Source organism: Drosophila virilis, chromosome 3 (genome assembly GCF_030788295.1).
Source record: "Drosophila virilis strain 15010-1051.87 chromosome 3, Dvir_AGI_RSII-ME, whole genome shotgun sequence".
Taxonomy (NCBI): Eukaryota; Metazoa; Arthropoda; class Insecta; order Diptera; family Drosophilidae; genus Drosophila; species Drosophila virilis.
Window position 1 is genome coordinate 4,681,102 of NC_091545.1, and position 26,278 is coordinate 4,707,379.

The window sequence follows — 26,278 nt, forward strand, 5'->3', positions numbered from 1 at the left end:
CTGTAGAAACGTTTTAATTGACTCTCATCCATTTGCTGCATGGGTCATAAAACAGTAAAGCAACGGGACAAGCAGATATAAATGAATATATAGATGTAAACTGGAGAGGCTAGCATGTACACTGTACACCTTTGGAAATGTTAGATTTTAGTTAGATGAGGTTAGGTATTATATCTACCAATATGCAATTCTTGAGAGAGGTCTGTACCACATAATAGATATGACTTAATATACTTACTAAAATAAAGCAGAATGCATGTGCATTATGCTGTTTGCGCTGGTTGATGATTGATTGGGGATCTTTGTATAAAAATGTCTTACGTATCAGGCCATCAGTAGATATTGTCTTATACCCAACTTTTTTGGTTATACGCATGTATTTACATATGTATGTATGTATGTATGCATGTATGTATACATGTGTGTATGCATTTATTACCAGTTGCTCTTCTATGCAATTCTCACAAATTCAAGTTAAACTTAGAGGCTTTCATGCCTGTGTTCGCAGACCGATATTCTTTATTTGTTCTCTCAAACTGAAGTGTTCCCTCTCAAGGCATCTAATTATTCCAAAATGGAATTAAATTCAGCTGTGCGTATCATTGACTAGAAGCTCATATGGGTAGCAATATCAGTTTCCACTGATACTCAAGCCAAAGCAAGATATTAATGTCCTGAAAAAGCCTGAACTCCAGCAGAAGGATATGACAAACTATTTTACTTAGCGCAACCCCGGGTTTCCCGCTTTTGTTTTCAAAAAGCCTACATGGTCGAGAAAAATCAACCCTGGGAAGAACGCCAAATGATGCGTATCCAATAAATATGTTAGAAAGAAAACAAAAACCAAAAAACCAAAAAAAAAAAATGGAAATGTTAAAATGTTCCATTTTACAGCTCAACCCTCGAAACAGCTCCGAAAGCGAGCTGTTTTGCTTCACATTGTAATTTGGGGCACTTTCAGAGCAAATATTCATTTCGCTTTTTGTGGTTACTCAAATAAGGGAAATGGGGAAATTGTGTTTTTACGATGATATGCCGTGCATTACACGGCATTTGAAACATTTTGAGCTTCATGGGTAAGTTTTTCGTTATATTTCTTTGCGCGGAGAAACAATGGGGCATAGGCGACATTTCGAACTTCTTTTGCACGCAATTGACTATCAAAATTTGATGTTTGCTTTATTTGTTTGCCGTCTAACCGAAGCAACAACAGCAATGACAGCAACAGCTTCGTCAGAGGGAAAGCGCCAGGCTAATGGCAGCTTGGAGAGCGACATAAAATCCCATTTTATAATGCATATAAAGTTTTAACATGCCCGGCCAAAAAGGAAATGTCGAGCGGTTGGGGCACAGCGAGAAAATTTTATGCACACACTTTTATAGAAATTTTAGTAGCCTATCAAATTTTACGCGCTACCAACAAAAACTTGTGCATAAAATTTTACTTCTCGGTGAGTCAGGCCTCAGGATCAAGAACAGGACAACACCCGGCCGAAGCAGCAGGAACTAATACGGCCAAAAAGAAAAATAAAAATAAATAAAATCATTTACCGGCCAGAGCACTTAAAATTAACGAGAAATTAGCTTGTTGACTTAACCCTATTGAACGGAAATGAGCCCGAACACAAACGGGACATGCACAGGACACGCTGCCAGAGCTGCAACAAGGCTCAGGGAATGTGGGAACGGGAGGCGGATCGTACGGCTCCACAGCCATAAAATGCGGAAACAGGATATCAACACATGAGGCTGACGGGGCACATGCTAGCGCCAACATTTTCTTATATGTGTACACTTATAGCCAAACACCTCGGACAATTTACATAAAACTAAGCTCGCAGCAACAGTACACACACACAAACACCCACAAGCACACACAGATACAGACACAACTTGTAGCCAAATCATTTGTGAAGTCTATTAGCAACAAAGCTAAACAAACTGCACAGCGCCAGCGCACAGTGGGGCAAAGGCAGCCAAATGTGAAGTAAAAGTACACGGAATAGAAATTTGAGAAGTGGTTAAAGCTCTAAGGCAGCTAATTAGTTAAAGAACAGAAATCTAATGCTAAAGTGAAGCTTTTATAGATCCTAACTCAAATAAATTATTCTCAGCCTGATTTTCGCATGGGAAACCTTCTAGGACGCAGTCCATTTTTGTCTCAATAATTAATTGTTGAACACGTCAGCTGAATATAATGCTACCTAAAATCCTTACACTTAGTTTAATGTTGCCTGATTTCCCTATTAATTTCGATTGAGTCTCAGTCCGTTTTCAAACAACAATATATTTTATTTATACCCAGTGCTTCAGTGTGCCAGCCGGAAATAGCTAACCACCCACTACTGTAAACTTTGACGGGGTAATGCACGTTAGCATCGGGGCATTAGCATTAGCATTAGCATTGACACTTAAGCGTGTATTGTGAATTAGCCACAGACTGCTTTAATGACAGTTGGCGACAAAACGCTTACGTTACCATTTGAATGGCCAATAGAGAGCACAACCAGAATCCATTCCCCAGCTCCGTTTGCATGTTGCCCAACCCCAAGGCGAACAAACATGTTGTGCAAATGGTTTGAGCCCCAGAAGGGTTATTAATAAATTAAATTTTCATCTTGCCCGGGCACATGCTTATGCATAAAACCCAGACCCAGACCCAGACCCAGACCCCAAGCCAGAGCCAGAGCTTGAGCATAAAATACACACAAGTGGCATGTAAATGTAATTCAATACTTTAAAATTGCTTATTAGAACCTGGTAACTGGCAACTGCACCCCAGAAAAGCAAATAAGTTCGAGAGGTGGGGCAGAGAAAGGGGGGGGGGGGGGGGGGGCGTATGCGCAATTTTAACGAGCACTTCCAGCTAATTTTCTGGCCTGTTTGTAATAAACTTAAGGCAAGGGTTTATTGGGTCAGAGCAGGACTGTTGTTACCTTGGCATCGTTTGTACTTAAGCCCTAACCAGCGGCAATTTCGAGGTCCAATAAAATGGGTATTTCTATGGTGCCAGGTAATTGTGCCGAAAATAAAAATAATAAACAGTCCAACAGGCTCAGCCAATTTTAGCCAGAGACATTGAACTTGTTGGCACAGTAGCTACACGTGTGCAGTGTCTCGACTTGGCCTGGCTTCAACATAATTTAATTAAAATTCGACAATGATAAACGCAGAAGATACATTAAAAACGCTAAACTTAATAATGAGCTGCCACGCACCGGTGCGAGCGAGATAGCTGACCGAGGGTCTGGAGCGTTTATATACTTGATACCCTATGAAAATATTTAGCATAGGGTATGCATATTGTGTGTAAATGTATCTTAATGGGCAGAAGCAAGCACCTGCTCTGGCTGGCAATCAACAACAATTCGATCTAGCCACGACCGTCTGTCCAAATGTCTGTCTGGACAAGGGAGTGGATGTCAGAGCCTATAAGGTTACCATACCCGGGCAACAAAAGACGACTTCAACTGGTCATGTCCATCTCTCGATAAAAATCGACAACAACCTTTCGATTTTCAAGCATATCTCGAGCTTTAGCTATAGAGAGCTATAGACACCATATTTGGTATGTGTGATCAGTAAAACGAGCTATGTCCAAGTTACACAAGGAAGCATATCCCATAACGACGCTGAAAACAGGGTATCTGCCCGGGGGTTAGTCCCCACTAGAGCGATCTTACGCGTGTGTTTATGAAGTGTTTGCTTTCTGTACTTGACTTGATTTCAGAAATAGCCGCGTCTTCTGTCTACGCCCGTTGTCCGCAGCGATGTGCGATGTGCGATGTGACTTGAACCACGCACACGGGCTACTTAAAGCGCTTCAGTTTCGGTCATTTGAAGTTTATTACCCGCGCACGTGTGAACCGAAAATACCAAAACGTACAAAATGTTTACAATGAAACCAAACCGGAAATCGCTGAAACAGCAAGCGAAAAAAAAAACCCAGAGAAGACAAGTCCAAGCCATGATATCTATGCAGGTAGTCACCGAACCAGACACCAACATTCAGACAGCCCCAGTGCGCAGTCCCCAGTCGAACGCGTTAGAAGCCTCGACTGCGGCAATGAAGACGTCTAAATGCGAAATTAAATATGACATTTTAGAGAAATTAAGTGGCCCATGTTGGACATGCTTTTAAATGGCCAAGATCGCAGACAACGCACTCAAGATACCACTACGCGCGATGTTCGCATCGTCGGTCGAAGGGTCGGTCTAGCATCAGGTTGCCAACTAGGTGGCTAATGGACTGAAAGCGTAATACGGTAGCCGAGTACTTGGGAAAGCCACATACTTACACAACCCACACTGAAGTAGGGCAACTGTAATAAAAATTCATAAACTCAACAAGAGACTAACTAGCCACGAGTTAGTAGGACAACTAGCTAAATATGCACGAAATGCGTTTAAAACTAAAAAGAAAATGAACTTAACTAACATGAAGAGTAATTTAAACGCAGGTTAGAATTAAAAGGTATTCAACAAGGCAATACTTTTATTCATTGCTCTGTTAAAATAACTTAATTGAATTGGAACTTTTGCTTGAAATATGGAGAGCTGCTAAACGAATGTTTCCAGCTTTAATTATACAGAAAAAATCCAAAATTTTTGAATACTCTTGAATATTAAATTCATAAAAATATATACATTTATAAATGTAAATGGAATATCAATAATTTACAGCAATGATTTGGCATGGACTCAAGAAAAAGGCAGAAGTAACGTATTTAAATACCTTTCTTGAAATTACTTTCCATGTGATTGTCATTTGAAATTCAAATCATATACAGCTATTGGCTTATTTTTTCCCACAATTTGGAGATAAGTTGAAAAAATTGCGTATACTTAACGAACGCGTATCGCACACTCTGCACATAAGATCGTATTGCCCACAACCATTCGAATTTGATTGTTTGTATTGACAATTTGCCTTCGGGGGGCTTTTTGCTTTCGCTCTCGCATTTACCTCATTCATGAATTTTGTAGATTTTTAGCCAAAGATAATTTTTGCGAAAAAAAAAAATGAAACACAGGCCGAGGGCCAACAAAATGTTCATTCAAAACACGTACATACTTCACAGCCGAACAACAAATGCAAAGCGACAACGACAACAACAACAACGATGGGACAAAACAAACGTGGATACACACGCAGGGTACGAGGGAGGGACGAGCGGACAGACGGACGGACGAACGGAGTCTTCCACTGCGAGTGGTGTGAAGTGCAAACAGACGAACGAACGCGACAACAACAACAACAACAACAACAACAACAACAACAACATCGACGATGGCCACAATGGAGTTCAATATTATCGACTGTGTAACAACAATCGCCAGCAACTACAACGACGACAACAACAACAACAAATGCGGCTGCTTCATTCATGAAATGCTCGTGCGAAAACAACAATAAATCCAACAACAACAACAACAACAACTATGAAGCTCTTAACGAGAATGCCCGACTGGTAGATGCCCTGCAGCCAATGCCAAGCTGCCGTTACAAGCATTCCAGCTTCTTTTTATGTATATGCACATATATATAAATCAATGTGCACACAATTGTGCACAAGCCCGAGCATCGCTTGCGACTATGCTTCTTCTTACCTCAGCCCCTCACCACACAAAATGTGCCTCAGGTAGCTTCGGTGCTTCTTGTCCGATCTTCTGTTGAAATTTTCGTAGCATAAATATGACATCGAGAAATGCGTAAATACCAAAGTCCAAGGATATCCAAAAACTGAAGAAGCCTGCATCCCAACTATGACACCTAAAGCATCTATAGGCTCTGATGTGTATCAAGAAATCAAACTGATCGATTCTAATTGATTTTGATGAAATTCCATAAGCTTAAATTGCCTTGAGCTGCTCGGGAAATAATCGGATTCTTGTTAAACATTCCTCTAGCTCTAGCTCGAAATCCTTGAGCTTATATAGAGTAATAGACCAGCTCAAATAGCTACATCGATAAAGCTTCTGATACTGATCAAGAATATGTATACTTTATGGTGTCCGAATTGTTTCCCTCTGCCTGTTACATACGTTTGCACAAGCCCATCATACCCCTTTTAAGCACCTTCAATGGGTTCAGGGTACGAAAACAACTTGCAGATTTGTAAGTTTTATTACGTGTTCAATTATTTGGGTTAGTTCGAGTGGCCACAATAACAGCAACAGCAACAAAGTATTTGCACTGCATTCAATGAAAGCATAAAGAAATTCTTATCGAGTATCTGGGTATCTACGTTTCTGCGTATCTGCGGAGTATGCCTGTGCTGGGCCGATCAATGGGGTCTTTGACTCAGGCCAGATCTGCGCCTGACATGACTTGCTCACCTAACACGCCGGCATTGGCGACTCAATTTTGATTAGTCATCGTATTTGTAGCTCCTTTTAGCCCTTGTTGTTGTTGTTGTTGTTGTTATTGTTTGGTTAATCGTATCTAAATATTTTTGTGTATTTATCTCACGTTGTTGGCCACTTATCGTCGGTTCGGCCGGCTCCGGTTCGAAAAATCACGAACTTCGTGGCGCATACAAAAAGGGAAATTCATTTTTTTTTCGGACAATACACAAAACAACACAGAACAACAATAACAGCAAACCAGTTGCCTGATTAAAAGGTGAATGAATTCGCAAAACCGCGAATCGCATTCAAAAGTTAAACGAACAACAAAGTCAGTTACCATTTTTCATGCCAAATACCCTTTGTAAGTGTTTCGATCAATTTTAATAAACAGCAATTGAAAGCAAAAGCTGAAAAGGTTTAATGTACAAATAATTTTAATAAATATTTTAATTGTTTAAAAAACAAAAGATTTTTGGGGATAAACAAAAATTTGTAAAATATTCAAAAAAGATAATCAAAAATGTTGTGCCTGTAAATTGAAAAAATAAAATATACAAAACATAAATTTTAAAAAAATTACTTCATAATAATAAAGTTAAAATTAATTAAAGAACAGAAGAACTATACAAATTATATTAAGTACTTGCATAATAATAATTGTATAATACTAAATATTTTAAAAAAATCTTTAACATAAAGAAACAAAATTCTTAAAAACAAACCCAACACTATAAAATGGAAACCTTAGAAATTTCTTACCCTAAATAAAATAAAATGAAACTACAGATAGTTTTTGGCAAACTAATAACTAACGTATAAAAATTAAATACAATATCTAACTTGATACCAAAACTAAAAGCTCTCTTAAAATAAAAGATTTCCTTAAGAGAAGCGCAGCTGTCAGTAAACCATTTCGCATGGATATTTTTGCCAGCTTTATAGAGTATTTCCGGCGCGCTTAATAAATCTATATTTTGTTTTGTGTTTTGGCTGTAGCTCATTTTGATTTATATGAAAGTTGCTTAACAGCCGTGGCGAATGTCAATGCATGCATCCATCAGATACAAATGCCCGGCGCATATTTTGGGCATTTAACGAGCATGCGCTTGCCCTCTCGCTCATGACGTCAATTGTTATTGTTTAGTGTGGCTTTAAAAATTCATTTGATATGTACTTATTTGGAAGCCACATAAACCAGCTTACTAATGAGCATTGCAAACACAACAACAACAACAACCAGTACAACAACAACAACAACAACAACGACAACAACAACAACGAGCAGAACAAGAGCTACAGTGACAACAAACGGTAACAAAAATCCCAACACACAAAACTCTAATGGAAATTTACCCACTTGGCACGTTTTTATTTTTTGTGTTGTGCACTCGATCGTTGTGTATTTATTTTATATTTTTATTTTATTTATTTTATATTTGTTTCTTGTTTTTTTTTTTTTTCGTTTGTTTGTTTGTTTGTGTAGTTTTCCTTCAAGTGTATCAATTTGCTTAGGCCATGGCCTTCGCAGCACTTAGAGAACTTGCAACTGCATTTGTATCTGAATCTGTAAACAAGTATCGGGATCTGTATCTGTGGATGTGTCTGTGTATGTATCTGTATCTTAACAAAGTAATCTGTATCTGTGTGTGCCTCTGTATATGTATCTACAGACATATATAAACAGATACAGTTGTATCTGTATCTGCATAAGTATCTCTAGCTGTATCTGTATCTGTATGTGTCCATCTGTTACAGTGTGTGTATGGGCTATTCATTTCGCATGAATGAAACCATTTCTGGAATATTTTCGTTGCATGGAAAGATTTACAAAAGTTTCCATTACAATTTGTAAACAAACTCCAAAGGGACGGCCCAGACACTGGCACTGGCACTGGCACAGTAAAAGAGAGGCAAACAATTCAACAAGTGCCAGCTGCTTGACTCTGGGGGTCAATAAGCAGCCGCTGACTGTATATATACTACATGCCACATAAAACGCAATAACAACAATGATATGTCCGAGCACGAGACTGGCCAGTGATAATCCCCCCACATCACGGAGAGAGAGACTGACGCAGACGGAGTGCGCGGGTGAACCGCAGCGTTTGGCTCTGGCTCTGCCTCTGGCTCTGGCAAAGGTAAAGTCAAAGTCGGCGCAACGACTGATTATCGATTTAATTAGTTATACGTGGAATGCAATGCTAGTGACATAAGCACATCAGATTAACCCACTTGGATGGAGTGAGTGAATGATGTGTATGCGAGTGGAAAACAACTCGAATAGCTCAGCTCTGCAGATCTTAAGATTGAATTAACTTCAAAGACTGATTGCCATTTATTTCAAATTTCAATTTAATTAAATTGAGCATTAATTACGATTATAATGATGATTATTACTATTAATAGTAATATAATTGTTTTAATTTTTTATTATTATTATTTTAAATATTGTTATTTATGGTAAATAAAGATAGATGCTCAAATACAAACAATAAGAAAAGGCAAATCCTACATGTTGATCAAACTATTTGCTCTTTTTTTACAGAATAATAAGGAGAGTTCTTTAACAAGAAGCTTCCCGTAAAAAGTAGTGAGTGCGAAAAATTCATATATCATATCTCTTAAATGTGCACATATAAAGCGAATACTCCAAACATATACATGATATAGCTCCATTTACAAGGTATTTGTTGATCAGTTTATCATATAGTCTATCTACTTGATATCGTTACTTTCATCGAGTTTTGCCAAATGACTAGAATTTGACAATGTTAGTTTGATTATGAAATGCAAATTTTTTATTTTGAACAGATCATGGCTAAGATCTTTTCATAGTACAGGATACAAAATTATAGGGTAGAAGTTTTGACCTGTCTTTATAGGATATTTCAGGGTTCCATTTTGACATGAATTTGGAACAAAAATGATGTTGGCAGATTTAGATGCTAAATTGTTCTAGAAGCCAAACCATTAAGAAAAAGCCAAACCTCTGGAAAATCTGATTAGATTTGGCCAAGTTATGGGGATGGGAAGTTTTGACCTATGTCCATATAAAATTTTCCAGGGTTCCATTTTGACATGAATTTGGACCAAAAAGGATGTTGCCAGATTTAGATGCCAAATTGTTTTAGAGGCCAAACCATGAAGAAAAGGCCAAACCTCTTGAAAATCTGATGAGATTTGGCCAAGTTATGGGGGTGAGAAGTCTTGACCGTTGTCCATATAAGATATTTAAGGGTTCCATTTTGACATGAATTTGGGCCAAAAATGATGTTGCCAGATTTAGATGCCAAATTTTTCCTGAGGCGAAACCATGAAGAAAAAGCCAAGCCTCTTGAAAATCTGATGAGATTTGGCCAAGTTATGGGGGTGTAAAGTTTTGACCTATGTCCACATAAGATATTTCGGGGTTCCATTTTGACATGAATTTGGACCAAAAATGATGTTGCCAGATTTATATGCCAAATTGTACTAGAGGCGAAACCATGAAGAAAAAGCCAAACCTCTTGAAAATCTGATGAGATTTGGCCAAGTTATGGGGATGGGAAGTTTTGACCTATGTCCATATAAGATATTCCAGGGTTCCATTTTGACATGAATTTGGACCAAAAATGATGTTGCCAGATTTAGATGCCGAATTGTTCTAGAGGCCAAACCATAAAGAAAAAACGAAACCTCTTGAAAATCTGATGAGATTTGGCCAAGTTATGGGGGTGGGAAGTTTTGACCTATGTCCATATAAGATATTCCAGGGTTCCATTTTGACATGAATTTGGACCAAAAATGATGTTGCCAGATTTAGATGCCAAATTGTTCTAGAGGCGAAACCATTAAGAAAAAGCCAAGCCTCTTGAAAATCTGATGAGATTTGGCCAAGTTATGGGGGTGGGAAGTTTTGACCTATGTCCACATAAGATATTTCGGGGTTCCATTTTGACATGAATTTGGACCAAAAATGATGTTGCCAGATTTAGATGCCGAATTGTTCTAGAGGCAAAACCATGAAGAAAAAGCCAAGCCTCTTGAAAATCTGATGAGATTTGGCCAAGTTATGGGGGTGGAAAGTTTTGACCTATGTCTACATAAGATATTTCGGGGTTCCATTTTGACATGAATTTGGACCAAAAATGATGTTGCCAGATTTATATGCCAAATTGTTTTAGAGGCCAAACCATGAAGAAAAAGCCAAGCCTCTTGAAAATCTGATGAGATTTGGCCAAGTTATGGGGGTGGGAAGTTTTGACCTATGTCCACATAAGATATTTCGGGGTTCCATTTTGACATGAATTTGGACCAAAAATGATGTTGCCAGATTTATATGCCAAATTGTTTTAGAGGCCAAACCATGAAGAAAAAGCCAAACCTCTTGAAAATCTGATGAGATTTGGCCAAGTTATGGGGGTGGGAAGTTTTGACCTATGTCCATATAAGATATTCCAGGGTTCCATTTTGACATGAATTTGGACCAAAAATGATGTTGCCAGATTTAGATGCCAAATTGTTCTAGAGGCGAAACCATTAAGAAAAAGCCAAGCCTCTTGAAAATCTGATGAGATTTGGCCAAGTTATGGGGGTGGAAAGTTTTGACCTATGTCCACATAAGATATTTCGGGGTTCCATTTTGACATGAATTTGGACCAAAAATGATGTTGCCAGATTTAGATGCCGAATTGTTCTAGAGGCCAAACCATGAAGAAAAAACGAAACCTCTTGAAAATCTGATGAGATTTGGCCAAGCTATGGGGGTGGGAAGTTTTGACCTATGTCCATATAACATTTTCCAGGGTTCCATTTTGACATGAATTTGGACCAAAAATGATGTTGCCAGATTTAGATGCCAAATTTTTCTAGAGGCAAAACCATGAAGAAAAAGCCAAGCCTCTTGAAAATCTGATGAGATTTGGCCAAGTTATGGGGGTGGGAAGTTTTGACCTATGTCCATATAACATTTTCCAGGGTTCCATTTTGACATGAATTTGGACCAAAAATGATGTTGCCAGATTTAGATGCCAAATTGTTTTAGAGGCCAAACCATGAAGAAAAAGCCAAGCCTCTTGAAAATCTGATGAGATTTGGCCAAGTTATGGGGGTGGGAAGTTTTGACCTATGTCCATATAACATTTTCCAGGGTTCCATTTTGACATGAATTTGGACCAAAAATGATGTTGCCAGATTTAGATGCCAAATTGTTTTAGAGGCCAAACCATGAAGAAAAAGCCAAACCTCTTGAAAATCTGATGAGATTTGGCCAAGTTATGGGGGTGGGAAGTTTTGACCTATGTCCATATAACTTTTCCAGGGTTCCATTTTGACATGAATTTGGACCAAAAATGATGTTGCCAGATTTAGATGCCAAATTTTTCTAGAGGCAAAACCATGAAGAAAAAGCCAAGCCTCTTGAAAATCTGATGAGATTTGGCCAAGTTATGGGGGTGGGAAGTTTTGACCTATGTCCACATAAGATATTTCGGGGTTCCATTTTGACATGAATTTGGACCAAAAATGATGTTGCCAGATTTATATGCCAAATTGTTTTAGAGGCCAAACCATGAAGAAAAAGCCAAACCTCTTGAAAATCTGATGAGATTTGGCCAAGTTATGGGGGTGGGAAGTTTTGACCTTTGTCCGTATAAAATTTTCCAGGGTTCCATTTTGACATGAATTTGGACCAAAAATGATGTTGCCAGATTTAGATGCCAAATTGTTCTAGAGGCGAAACCATGAAGAAAAAGCCAAGCCTCTTGAAAATCTGATGAGATTTGGCCAAGCTATGGGGGTGGGAAGCTTTGACCTATGTCTATATAAGATATTTCAGGGTTCCATTTTGACATGAATTTGGACCAAAAATGATGTTGCCAGATTTAGATGCCAAATTGTTCTAGAGGCGAAACCATGAAGAAAAAGCCAAACCTCTTGAAAATCTGATGAGATTTGGCCAAGTTATGGGGATGGGAAGTTTTGACCTATGTCCATATAAGATATTCCAGGGTTCCATTTTGACATGAATTTGGACCAAAAATGATGTTGCCAGATTTAGATGCCGAATTGTTCTAGAGGCCAAACCATGAAGAAAAAACGAAACCTCTTGAAAATCTGATGAGATTTGGCCAAGTTATGGGGGTGGGAAGTTTTGACCTATGTCCATATAACATTTTCCAGGGTTCCATTTTGACATGAATTTGGACCAAAAATGATGTTGCCAGATTTAGATGCCAAATTTTTCCAGAGGCAAAACCATGAAGAAAAAGCCAAGCCTCTTGAAAATCTGATGAGATTTGGCCAAGTTATGGGGGTGGAAAGTTTTGACCTATGTCTACATAAGATATTTCGGGGTTCCATTTTGACATGAATTTGGACCAAAAATGATGTTGCCAGATTTATATGCCAAATTGTTTTAGAGGCCAAACCATGAAGAAAAAGCCAAGCCTCTTGAAAATCTGATGAGATTTGGCCAAGTTATGGGGGTGGGAAGTTTTGACCTATGTCCACATAAGATATTTCGGGGTTCCATTTTGACATGAATTTGGACCAAAAATGATGTTGCCAGATTTAGATGCCAAATTGTTTTAGAGGCCAAACCATGAAGAAAAAGCCAAACCTCTTAAAAACCTGATGAGATTTGGCCAAGTTATGGGGGTGGGAAGTTTTGACCTATGTCCATATAAAATTTTCCAGGGTTCCATTTTGACATGAATTTGGACCAAAAATGATGTTGCCAGATTTAGATGCCAAATTGTTCTAGAGGCGAAACCATGAAGAAAAAGCCAAACCTCTTGAAAATCTGATGAGATTTGGCCAAGTTATGGGGGTGGAAAGTTTTGACCTATGTCCACATAAGATATTTCGGGGTTCCATTTTGACATGAATTTGGACCAAAAATGATGTTGCCAGATTTATATGGCAAATTGTTCTAGAGGCCAAACCATGAAGAAAAAGCCAAGCCTCTTGAAAATCTGATGAGATTTGGCCAAGTTATGGGGGTGGAAAGTTTTGACCTATGTCTACATAAGATATTTCGGGGTTCCATTTTGACATGAATTTGGACCAAAAATGATGTTGCCAGATTTATATGGCAAATTGTTCTAGAGGCCAAACCATGAAGAAAAAGCCAAACCTCTTGAAAATCTGATGAGATTTGGCCAAGTTATGGGGATGGGAAGTTTTGACCTATGTCCATATAAGATATTCCAGGGTTCCATTTTGACATGAATTTGGACCAAAAATGATGTTGCCAGATTTAGATGCCAAATTGTTCTAGAGGCCAAACCATGAAGAAAAAGCCAAGCCTCTTGAAAATCTGATGAGATTTGGCCAAGTTATGGGGGTGGAAAGTTTTGACCTATGTCCACATAAGATATTTCGGGGTTCCATTTTGACATGAATTTGGACCAAAAATGATGTTGCCAGATTTATATGGCAAATTGTTCTAGAGGCCAAACCATGAAGAAAAAGCCAAGCCTCTTGAAAATCTGATGAGATTTGGCCAAGTTATGGGGGTGGAAAGTTTTGACCTATGTCTACATAAGATATTTCGGGGTTCCATTTTGACATGAATTTGGACCAAAAATGATGTTGCCAGATTTATATGGCAAATTGTTCTAGAGGCCAAACCATGAAGAAAAAGCCAAACCTCTTGAAAATCTGATGAGATTTGGCCAAGTTATGGGGATGGGAAGTTTTGACCTATGTCCATATAAGATATTCCAGGGTTCCATTTTGACATGAATTTGGACCAAAAATGATGTTGCCAGATTTAGATGCCAAATTGTTCTAGAGGCCAAACCATGAAGAAAAAGCCAAGCCTCTTGAAAATCTGATGAGATTTGGCCAAGTTATGGGGGTGGAAAGTTTTGACCTATGTCCACATAAGATATTTCGGGGTTCCATTTTGACATGAATTTGGACCAAAAATGATGTTGCCAGATTTATATGGCAAATTGTTCTAGAGGCCAAACCATGAAGAAAAAGCCAAGCCTCTTGAAAATCTGATGAGATTTGGCCAAGTTATGGGGGTGGAAAGTTTTGACCTATGTCTACATAAGATATTTCGGGGTTCCATTTTGACATGAATTTGGACCAAAAATGATGTTGCCAGATTTATATGGCAAATTGTTCTAGAGGCCAAACCATGAAGAAAAAGCCAAATCTCTTGAAAATCTGATGAGATTTGACCAAGTTATGGGGGTGGCAAATTTTGAACCTATGAAGATTTATTCACCAGTTCTGTCATTGCAATGAATTCTATTTTAGTCCAAAATAACTGTAGATTGCAGTTTCTGCAAATACATTGTTATTCCATACCCTCTAGTTCAGCTACTCTGTTTATATATTAATGGCATTTTTCGTGACCACCCAAAGATCAAAGTTTCCCACGTTAAGCGTTTGGGTATGGGGGTTACTCACACACACACATGCACTACTTTAGTTTAGCTATAAATACCAGAGCCATCACCTTGACGTGCCCAGATTTGGTGGACGTCGGCGCGTCGAATCCGACTACAAGTCGACGTACACATCCACATCGAAGTGCACATCCAAGTCCAAGTCCAAGTCCATTGTCCAATGCCATTTTAAGTTCACAAATTTGCGCACGCGCAATGCCAACCCAAATACCAGAGGCAAAATACTCGTATTCCAGTAACGCATCGGACTGGCAATAGGCTTACAACTTGCGGTACTAAAACGCAGTTCCAAGAATCATCAGAGACAAGAACAGAAACAACAACAACATTGGCCGCCCGCTCATTGGCATTTTTTAGCGTTGCGAAATATGAAGGAATGCAGTCGAAGTCGTAAACGAAGTGGAAGAATCGCCTCTTGCTCCCAGTCACAGTCTCAGTCCAAGTCCCATTGCCAGTCCCAGTGAATGCCGCACTGTAATCGAACTGTCAGTTCTGGAAGAGAGCAGCTCAGCCTGGCAGGTTGCCTCGGATAGCATCTTCGATCGTGGCTGAATCTTGGAGAGTGCAAACAGCGACTGCATTGCCGTGGAATTTCGTTTTGTTTACTTGCATACCATCCATACCCTACCCCATACCCTATACCCATGCCCATGCACATGCCCATGCCCATGCCCATGCCCGTGCCCATACCCTACTCCAACTGTGTCTCGTTTGGTTTTTGTGTGTGCGAAATTGTTGTCATTCTGTTGTGCAGGTCTTTGTGCTCGATTCTGTTCCATTCTCTGGTTCTTTATGGCTTGCTGCATCATGCGCTGAGTGACTGGAACTAAAACATGGAACTGCCACGTTTTTACGCGCCGTCAAGAGCTTCAGCTCTTGCAGCTCCCCTCGCGCTTTAGTGCTTTTTAATGACTTCTTGCGTGCCACATGCATCGGGAATGCATAACCGAATGCAGGCGAACGCAGTCATCAACAGCAAACGAATGCAAAGTGGAGCTGTGTTTCGCATTGCGAAAGAGAGAGAGAGAGAGAGAGAGACAGTGAGGAAGAGCGAGTGAGAGAGCGAGGTCGAAGAAGTGAGAGCAGCTCTTTGCATACTTCTTGAGTTTCCGAGTTATTTGGAATTTACTTTTACGCTTCTAGAGGGTATTATAATTTTGTCATTAAATATGTAATGAGTCGAGAAAGAACCCATATAGGATATATATTCTTGCATTATTAGAATCGTTTTTGTATGATAAACTTATTTAATTTCCTGAATATATCGATCAACTTCAAAATTTACAGAAATAATCATATCGGAAATAGAAATCGAAAATTCACTTTAATTTACTTATTTTCGATAGTGCCATATAGAAAGATTCGAATGAACTATCAGCAAAAGATCTCTATATCTATATCTATATTGCTCAATTGGAAAATTCGTTCAAAAAACCGCTTAAATATTCCCCGTCATAATTGCAAGCCCATCGAGAAGGGTATTAAATGTACGGTTTTCATGCATGCTTCTCTTGTTTTATTTAAATTGAATAAGAATGGGCCAGAAAGTTTGCTCTGCAGCACGCCAAATTGCTATACACAATATATATATATATATATATATATGCACAAAAAGAAATATAAATTAACTTCCTTGATGGCATACTAAGCGTTTCGGTTTGTTCCATTCTTAATAATGTTGTTGTACACAAATCCTGAAGTCCCGCATTCACTCGCATTCACAAGCTGTTGACATGGCGTGACTAAACGCCAGAGGAGACTGTAATATACTTAAGTAGATGCTTGTGGCATAAAGTGATGGGCTTTAAGGGTCGCCAATCTCTCGAGTATTCGTATTCGGCAAGACTAAAGGGATTTTCGAGAGAGTGCTGCCTGTCCAATTCACAGTTAAATTAAGGTCTCGAGCTATAGTCAAGTAAACTCAATAAGAAAGTCAGTGTGATTCGATTTGTGTTTTGGTTTCTTCTCCAATTTCTAGAGCTGGCTGCTAATCAAAAGGTTTCAACTAGCAAACAAATAGAGCTCGATGCCTGGATTCCTCATGCTGCCTCCTTGCTGTCTGCCTGCCCCACGGTGTCAGCCCTTTGGAGTGCCTGATTGTTTCAAATAGTTTCAACCGCTTTCAGTCCACTTGAGATGTCAGTCCTTTTTAAGAGCTATTCGCTCTCGGCTCGCTGCTGCCACCTTTTAGATTGAGCTGAGTGCCAGGGAGGACAAAAGTTGCCGTTGGCCGTGGCCGTAGCCGTTCAACCTCTGGGGGCATGCCACATTTTGCCATTTGCTATTTGGTACGAGCATGTCTTCATTTTGTTTGGCCAAAATCAGTTGGGCGATGGCGCGTGGACAGCAGTTGCATCTGCAGCAGTTGAATCTGATGCCTCAGTTTCGAACTCCGACATAATGCACACGAAATTTTCAGGTGGCATGTGGCATGTGGCATGCGGCATGCGGCACTGACAATGCCAGTCGCAGTGCTCGCTGCACGCGCGTCAACTTGTGTCAAAAACCAACCAAGTGCCATTTTGCGGTAGTTGTGGCAATGACCGTGGCCAACAGTAACAGCAGCCACGACAACAGCAGCAGCAATAGCAACAGCAACAGTTATGCACCTTGGTTCTATTCCAATTATTTGCACAGATTCCATAAGATAAGAATACACGATGCTCCCTCAAAAGGTTTAAATAATTTCGTTCCCTCTTTCTGTCTGTCAGTGATATACTAGAGACAAAATCATAAATATTTATACATATACAAATTTAGAATTGAGTGGTTCAAGTTTATTTCAAAATTGTCGATAGCTTCTCCCAATTTCCTGCAATCGAAAAAATATCGAGATGCGAATATCGAAATGACTCAGTACTTCGTGAATAAATCTGAATTTGATGGTCTCTAAAAAGTAATTTGATTGCAACTTTTCATTAGCTTTTTTATCGATCTTTTCGATTATTTGTTTCAGATTTATGATCTCTAGCTCTGACATTAACTATATTTGTCGTATATATTTTCCGATCTACACACATCAAAAATCATTTCATTTTCCGTATACTACCTTTAGATAAAAGGAAGTTGATTTTGTAATATAATGTTTCCCATCTTGCGCTGTTTAGAAGCAGAGTGCAATGCCTTGAGCGAACCGCAGTGCACTGCAAATAGGTGGCCCGCTATCCCAGGGCTGCCAAGCGCCCAGCTCCCAACTGTTGTTGGCTGCCCTACCCCACTCCACTCCTGGCCAGTCCACAAACTGAACTTTGTCGTGGTTGTAGCGGAAAACGTGGCCCACCCACGTGGCTGCCACCTCTGTTGCAGCACTTGCTACTGCCGCCCGTCGACCCGTCAAGCGTTTTGATTGAAATGTGTTTGTTTGGCTGCGGCTTTGGTTGTTTTCCTCTCACACCTTCCCCTCACCCTACGGCGCATTCCAGCCCCGCACACATCAAATTCGAAAAAAAAAAAGAAAATTACAAAAAATAAAAAAAGAAAACAACCGACAATAAATGCGAGAGGAAGCAAGAATTTTGTGCGAAACAAACGTTGGAAAATCCAACATGACCGGCAACACCATAACCCCCCGATTGCCCACCCGATCCACAGCTAAATGCGGTGGGCAATCGCTTTGGCTTGAACACAATATGGCATCGGACATGGACACGAGCAAGCGCTGGGTGGAGTCTGAATAAATCCCAGGGATGCCAGGGACTGCTGGGGCGGGACTGTTGGCAGCATTGTTGACGTTTTGAAGCATTTAGTGGTGCATCCACAAGCCAAGCAGCCACATATTTCCCAACATATTTCCATATGATGCCATACACTGGCGTTTCTTTGCCATATTACTCATAGGACTACTAGAAATGTGTCGACGATTTAAATTTTGATACAAATTGAAATTTCTTTGAACATAGACACATTCCTAATAATATATATAGCATATCGAAGCTATCATCGATTAATTTATTGAGTATTTATCAAAGTTTCTAATTAGTTAGCTCACGAATACTTCTCAAATTAAAGCTAAAGACACCAAAGTCTCCAAAAAGTGCAACTGCATCGAAGTAGATAAGTTATAAAATGTCGATAAGTTTTCAATATTATAATAATTCTGTTGTCGATCAATTTACTAAGATATTTTCGATTAATTCACGTATTTATCTTAAATAGTTTAACGGGACTAATTACCTATCGATAACTAAACAATTGATTAGATTTCACTAACAAAGCTTTTGTTTTGCTTTGCATAAATTGAATTAAGTGCTGCCCAATAGAAAATTATTTCTATGTTTATGTACCAGACGATTTCGATAGAAGTGGATTACAAAGCTGTTATCGATAAACTTCTAGAGAATCAATATATTGGATGAAGTAGCACTAACAGATCTTTTATTTTTGCTTGCTTGAAATAAATCGAGTGATTTTCCCAAAGACAATTAATAATATTCCGATATGCTAGAAAGTCAGATAAAGGTCGGGCTTAATGCTGTAATCATTCATTCGTCGATTTATCGCAAATTTACAAATTTATTTAAGCTTCAGTTACAGTTGTTAAGTTTTCAGCAGCATAAATTCAACTATCGAGGGCCAATCAAATTAAAACTACAAACGCTTTGAAAGTCACCAAGAAATGTTCTGTATGCAGATTATCAACCCATTCGACTGTACGCGCACTTGTGTGTCGACAATTCTGTCCGCCAGGGGGCGTCTCGGTTCACATTCACAACAAACAACAAGCAGCAAACAGCACAGGGCACACGGCACACGGCGTCACAAGCTGTTTCGGTTAGTCTTTTCACTTTGGTTGTTGGCTGTGGGGCAAACGAAGTCATCAGTTGGCTATGCCCCCCCCCCCCCCTCCCCCTTGTTGTCCCTTGCCACCCCTCGCCATGGCAGTTTGGCAGTTCCCATCGCACGCCCCGTTGAGTTTGGGCAACTTTCGGTGTAGAAAATTTGCTTTGCTTTCGTTTTAATTTATTTTATTGCGAAATGCATTTTCGGTTTTTGTGTTTTGCGCTGATTTCTTGGCCCCGAACCCGAAAGTGTCGCGTTGACTTTCTGTCGGGGCCAAAATGAAAACAAATTTAATTTAAGTGTCAGTTACGCTTTTCACGAGGTTGCAAACTCGCAATCGCCAGAGAATGCCGCAGCCGCATGGAGGAAGTTTCTTTCTTTTTGTGCCCTTTCAAAAGGGTAACATTAATATGCCGCGAAGTGTGACCTTATATGCTCTTGATCAATCAGATATATATGTTCTTAGTAGGTTTCGACAGCCGGGCTATTATAGCCAGACCCACCTCCTCGTCTGTCCAACTAGCCTCTCAGTCTTAAAGCTTTTCTTGCTGTCAGTTCATAAATTGGAATCTTCCGAAACGTACGACTTTAGCAGATAGGTTATATAGGAATAGGCGATCGAGGTTTTGTATAGAAACCTTGTATAGAAACCTCGGTCTTTTTCAGTTTTACCATATTCCTTACCAAATCATAACAACATCATTTTGCTATGTTGTGTTTATTTGAAGAATTTTTATGAACAACTTTATGAACAACTTTTTGGTTATTTGTAATCCTTATTTATAAGCTAAATGTTAACAACGTCGGACTACAATAAAATTTAAAAAAAGTTCTCAACCAAATTTGACATTAGTTAGTCTGAACATTTCCTGATATATGAATCGAATTTTCTAAAGCTTTCGCAACAATACTCCTCACATATTTGTCAGCACGTAAGCCTTGTGCTCTCTAGGGCATTTAATCTCCGTTCTTTCTTGTTTGTTTTTGGTTGTATTTTTCCCCCGACACTGGACTCGGGCAAAAGTCAGCTGTCGTTATTGTTGCTCTTGTTTCAAATTTAGTTGGTTATCATATTGTGGTGGCCAATACGACACGCAACACCATTATTTGCCACATAGTGACAGCCGGCATTTCCGTCCTGTCTCTGTCTCTGTAGCATGGCCCTGTGGCATGCCCCATTCCTAGCCCAATTTCTAGTGCACATGGTCGAGTCGTTTGGTCGTTGGGTCGCCCCGTTGTCCTTCAAGTGTTACTTGAAACAACTTGAACTAAACGGCCAAAAGCCATGCACTTGCACTCCATAGTGCGACCCCTGCAAATTTCTACATCTGCTGCCACTTCACCTGCAGCTCAAACTCAGACTCGAACCCAAAAACTCAAGCTCTCGCACACAGTTCGCTCTTCATTTTAACCAGCTTTGGCTTTGGCTGACAAACTTTTGCCAATGCGAATACGTGTCGAAAGACTTTTAAGCGCACAAGGACACTTCAAGCAGCGCACACGGTTACGAGTTGCCCCTCGCTCACTCTGTCGCTGTAAGTGCCCCTGTTGCTGTTGCACTGCCCCTAGCTGAAAAAGAAACTCTCTGCCCATGGCCTTAAAGCTGCATTACGTGTCCTCCAATCGCAAGCGGTGACTTTAATGAGCTTGCAACACGGCTATATTGCCACCGCCAGCAGATAACAAACACGCAGCTGCTTCTGTAACTGCAACTGCAACTGCCACAGTCCGGCAAATTAGCTCAATAAAAACTCATTAAAAAGGGGCACAGCCCATTAAAAGATAACCAGACGAATTTGTAATTGTAAATGATCGCTGATCTTTTACCAACTTCTCAACACACACAGACACAGCTGCTGTAATTGGGAGAGAGTTGTCAGCACTGCCCTTAAGATTAATTGAAAAACTTTTGCTTACTTTGATTTTCTTTTACGAGCGCAATAATGAACTTAGCCCAGCAAACTGATCAAAAAACGATCATTGATACTTTGGGTTAAAGCCTAGTAAAACTGTTCGCTGGCTCAAATCTTTGCCTGGCCCTAAGACTTGTCACGCAACAAACATTTTCAAAATTCAGCAGGAAAAAATCGTCTAAATAAACCAACTTATTAAAGAGTTGTTATCTAGCTTTAAGGTTTATCCTAGGCAGTTATCTTATCCAGCTAAGGCAGCAACTTATAGCCAGACTTTTATTATTGGATAATGATCTTTAACGATCTTGCTAAATATTATTTGTTGATTCATGCTAGACTTGTAAAATTTGTTTTTAATGCAGCAACTTGATGATCACCCAACAAGATCAGAATCTAAGTCTGCAGCGCAGTTCGCGTAAATGATCTCATCTGAATTATAGAAATTAAATAAGCACGTCTATGAAGACAGCCAGCATCCTAGATTCCAGATCCCAAGTGATCGTGCTCTATATATTTTTCGGGCTGCCTCGATCATTTGTGATCCCAAGTGATTGTGAATAGATAAACTCTTATATTTTTCTTAGATCTATTAATGATCACTTGGGATCACTTATCTGTGCAACCCGTTTGCTGACTGACTCGATTAATTGCGATCATGATCACTTGGGATCACTTGTCTATCTAATTGTTCTGGCTGTCTCGATCGATTGTGATCCCAAGTGATCATGAAAAGAACAGCCGCTATATTTTTGTTTATCTTTTCACGATCACTTGGGATCACTTATCTATCTCTCCATCTCACTGCTAATCGGCTCTATATATTTGTTGTGGATCAACGCTAAACCTTTGAAATTGCAACTGGTAGATCAGCAAAGATCATGATCTCATTTTTGATCGGACTACGAGTAGTTAATGAATAGAAGATCATTGAGGAAACTGGCAAACTGTTGACATTGCATACTGATGCGAAGTAGTCTCCTAATCTTAACATGACATCGATTGATCAAAATTTCTAGATCATGATCTCACTTTTAAGGGTGTAAATTTACAAACTGATCTCATTGAAGTGCTGCAATACAAATCTATGCGGGAATTAATTGGACCCAGTCGGGGGCCTATTGTGGAACTGATGTCAGTTCCACTGTTGTTGTTGTTGATTGTGCGATCAATTAAATGACGTATACGCAGCGTATTACCTGCCTATAAATGACGTCAGCGGCTTGGAAGTTGCAGCCGACGCGTGCGAATGTCGCGTCATTGCATGTGTCATCGATTATGTGTTTGCGTGCGTGTGTGTGTGGGGCAATCGATTGCATCACGATCCCAGCTGCATCTGGCTGTGTGTATCTGTGAGATACATTTTTTGGCGGCAGCTGTCTGTGACTAATAGAATCAAATGTGCGCCGAATGTGGGTCAGGCATGAATTTGCATTTGCCTAGCGAGGCGCTGCGACGCGACGCGAGGCGACGCGACAATGGCGGCTTCTATTTTTGGCAAGTCGGCAGATACAAAAATATATAAAACATTTTTCGGTCATAAAATCAGCGACAACATCGTGAATTAATCATATAGCTCGAGTGCCGTCGAGTGCCAGGCAAGGCGAAATAAGCCACAGACGAAGTTGGGCCCAAAAATCAATTGACATGATTTCTATAATAATACAAGAAACAGCAACAGCGACTCGTTTGGGGCTGCTTGATATTACTGGGGCGTGGTACGAATGTTGGCCACCCAAATACGCAAAACAATCGTGTGGCATCGATCAAACAGCTGCCGCCATTGGCAGTTGCCCGGGCAACTGTCGAGGACAACTAACCTAAGGCAAGTTGAAAGTCGAAGCGTTGGCCAGAAATCAGTTCAGCCAAAGGCAGCCAGGCGCTAGGACGAGAACAGGAACAGGAATACTAGCAAAGGAAATAGTAAATAGACACAACAACAACAATCCGTTCAGTTCAACATTTGACAATTAGCGAGATCCTGTGAGAGATCCTGGCAAGATGTGCGACTGTGGCTGCTACTCGTACTGCCTGCACGACGCATCCTGCTATTCGCACAGCCATTACCATACCCATTCGCACTCGCATCATTGCTGCGCTGGATACAAGTATCTGAAGTGTCTTTGTCGCTATTACCGCCATGTGCACTGCACCTGCTCCTGCTGGCGCCGAAAATGTTACCTGCTCTAAGCGCACAAATGGCAGACAGACGACAGTTTGACAGGCGCCGAGGTTGCAGGCGGCCTGGATGGAGGATGGAGGATGTAGGATGGAGGCGACAGCACCATTAAAAATCACAACTCAAACAATGCAAATCAGCAAAAGCAAATGATAAAGTCCTTTAAGTAGTTGCATAACACTTGGCTGCATCGTCGAAGGTGGTGGAGCACGTGAAGCAGGTGGCACGTGGCAGGTGAAGCAGGTGGGAAACAGTTGGAGCTGCCAGCGTAGCTAATGGATGATTGGGGTGCGATTGCGAGGATAGCAACTAGCGTGCATACAGGTCGTATGTGCAACGTTTTTAGTTGTCTGGGTGAGTGCGAGTGTGACTGAGAGAGAGAAAGAGAGAGCAAGAGTGAGTGAGAAAGGACGAGCGTGCGATGCGGCCAACTTGTTATGGACCGACTGCGTTTGGTGCAGAATCTCTTGCAATAACTAAAACGAACGGATTCCATTTAACTAACTCACCATGTACAATTCTACAACATTTACTAGTTAATATAGATGAACATTCCTTAACTCACACCCACACACACACACACACACTCACACACACGCACAACTGGCACACGTAAGTTAAGTGCATAAGTTTTACTTGAATTGTCTCAAGCACACGATATAACTATATATATGTATGTTCGTTGCCTATAAATATTAGTTATAGTTATTGATTCATCATCATGTTGATGACAATTTGCCATATTTGTAACGATTAAAACAACAACAAAATAAAGTTTTATTCCAACACCCAACAGAAGGTTGATTTACTGAAGAAGGTTCAAATCCAACTTTTCCAGTTTGTATTAAAGTTGAATGATTAGTTCATAGTCCATATCAGATTTTATATTGGAATGCTCTTAATGTAAAACACATTTTTGATTTGGAAAATACTTAAAATATTTCTCAATAAAACTTAGTTAGACAATTTAAGCACAGCGCAAACATAATTAGGTTTTCCAGAAAAGCAACATACACTTTATTAGGGTAAGAATTTTAAGTAACTCCTCTGAGCGGGTTGGGGCAGGGGCTTAGCGAGAAATTTGCCATATGATAAATTCTTATGACCAAGCAAATTACAGCTGTTCAAATCCGACACTTAATTTGGCCAGGAGTTACGTATGTAATGAGCCCGGCCATAAGCATAATTCGTAATCATTGGGTCCTTGGATCCTTGCCTGACTTTGCAGCTGCCTTCCAAAAACAAGAAGAAGAAGAGGGAGATGAAGAACAAGAACAGCTTCTTGTCAACATTGCCCAATTGGCCATATGCAAATGGCAGGGCAAAGTCGCACTCGAAGTGCTGCCAAAAGCCCGGACAGCTGCCAAATTTCCAAATTCCATTTGTGGACAATGGTCGGGGGGTTAGGTTCGTTGGCTGGGGGCGGGGTAAGGGGGGTTTTGTTTGAAAAGTCAAAATGAAAATGTTGTCATTTTGTGCATTGAATTTACGTTTATTTGATGGCTTCTGGGCCATTCGAGTCGCTGTGTCGGCGACAATGATTATCCGGCCTTAACGACTGCCATTTCGACAGGCACGACTACACCCCCCCCCGTTCCCTCCACCATCTCCCCTGTCGTACCCTGCGGGTGTGCTGGCTGGCATTATAGGTGTTCCGGCCGACAAACAAGGTGATTATGACACGAGTTTCCCCTCGGACGCGTTAATGGACTCCAAATATGCTGTGGCATCCCACCACAAAAAAAAAAAAAAAAAAAACAAAATACAAGGAAAAAAAACGAAATTCCAAAATAAAAAAATATGTAAAAATTGGAGAGGACAACGCGCGTATTTATTTAAATTTCGTATTGCAGGCGGGGGGTCACAGGACGTGACCGGGACTTGAGCGGGGCTCATGAATATCAGATGGAGCAGAGAGACGTAGCTGGAAATCAGCTTTGATATTGGTTTTTGATTATTCTCGCGGTGCGGTGAGATGAGCAGTGGGCGTGGCAGGCATTGCTGGTGTTCATTATCCTGTGACATTTTAATTAAACATTTCTTTCGACTTCTTCTTGTTGTTGTTGATGTTGCTGTTGTTGTAAATAAATAAATTCTGTTTGCGTGTGGCATGCAGTCTGCATGCCTTCCGGTCTGGCTGCGCTGCCCTTGAGAGCAGCCCAACCACACCTTCCGCCCCTTCCTCCACCCCTTAAACCATGCCACCCCTTTCAGCACCCACCTCGCCCTTAAGCTAAACGCAGCGTTATAAAATGTTTACAGCTGACTAAATTTTCATTGCGCATGCAAATCGCTCGCATAGCTGGCGGCAACTGTTGCCGCTGCTGCAGTTGCAACATTATTGCTGCATAATTGTCTTCTGGCAGTCCACTAAAATCGGCGGCCTGTTCCCTCCCAACTCCGACCCCAGCAACAATGGTGAAAAAATTATGAATTGTTTTCCTATATACTGTTGCATGCCCCGAACCCATTGACACTGGGCTAAAGGGGGTATATGCGCTTGTGCATAGGTATGTAACAAACTGTAGGAGGCTTCGTCGAGACCTTAGTCTATGAAGACATGCTCGATCTGGTTAAACTTCTGATTCGATCACGCTTTAAATTGGATTAGTATGTATTAACACAGCCGCGAGGTTTCCATGTAAAGGGCATCTCCT

At 40.3% G+C, this 26,278-nt stretch overlaps 1 protein-coding gene across 1 annotated transcript; it reads left to right on the forward strand.

The window, feature by feature from the left end:
* Window positions 1-23,234: 23,234 nt before the first annotated feature.
* On the forward strand, window positions 23,235-24,407 carry LOC6622059 (uncharacterized). The gene has a single exon (XM_002046415.4). It carries the CDS (start codon window positions 23,444-23,446, stop codon window positions 23,630-23,632), a length of 189 nt encoding a protein of 62 aa, XP_002046451.1. The 5' UTR covers window positions 23,235-23,443; the 3' UTR covers window positions 23,633-24,407.
* Window positions 24,408-26,278: the final 1,871 nt, after the last annotated feature.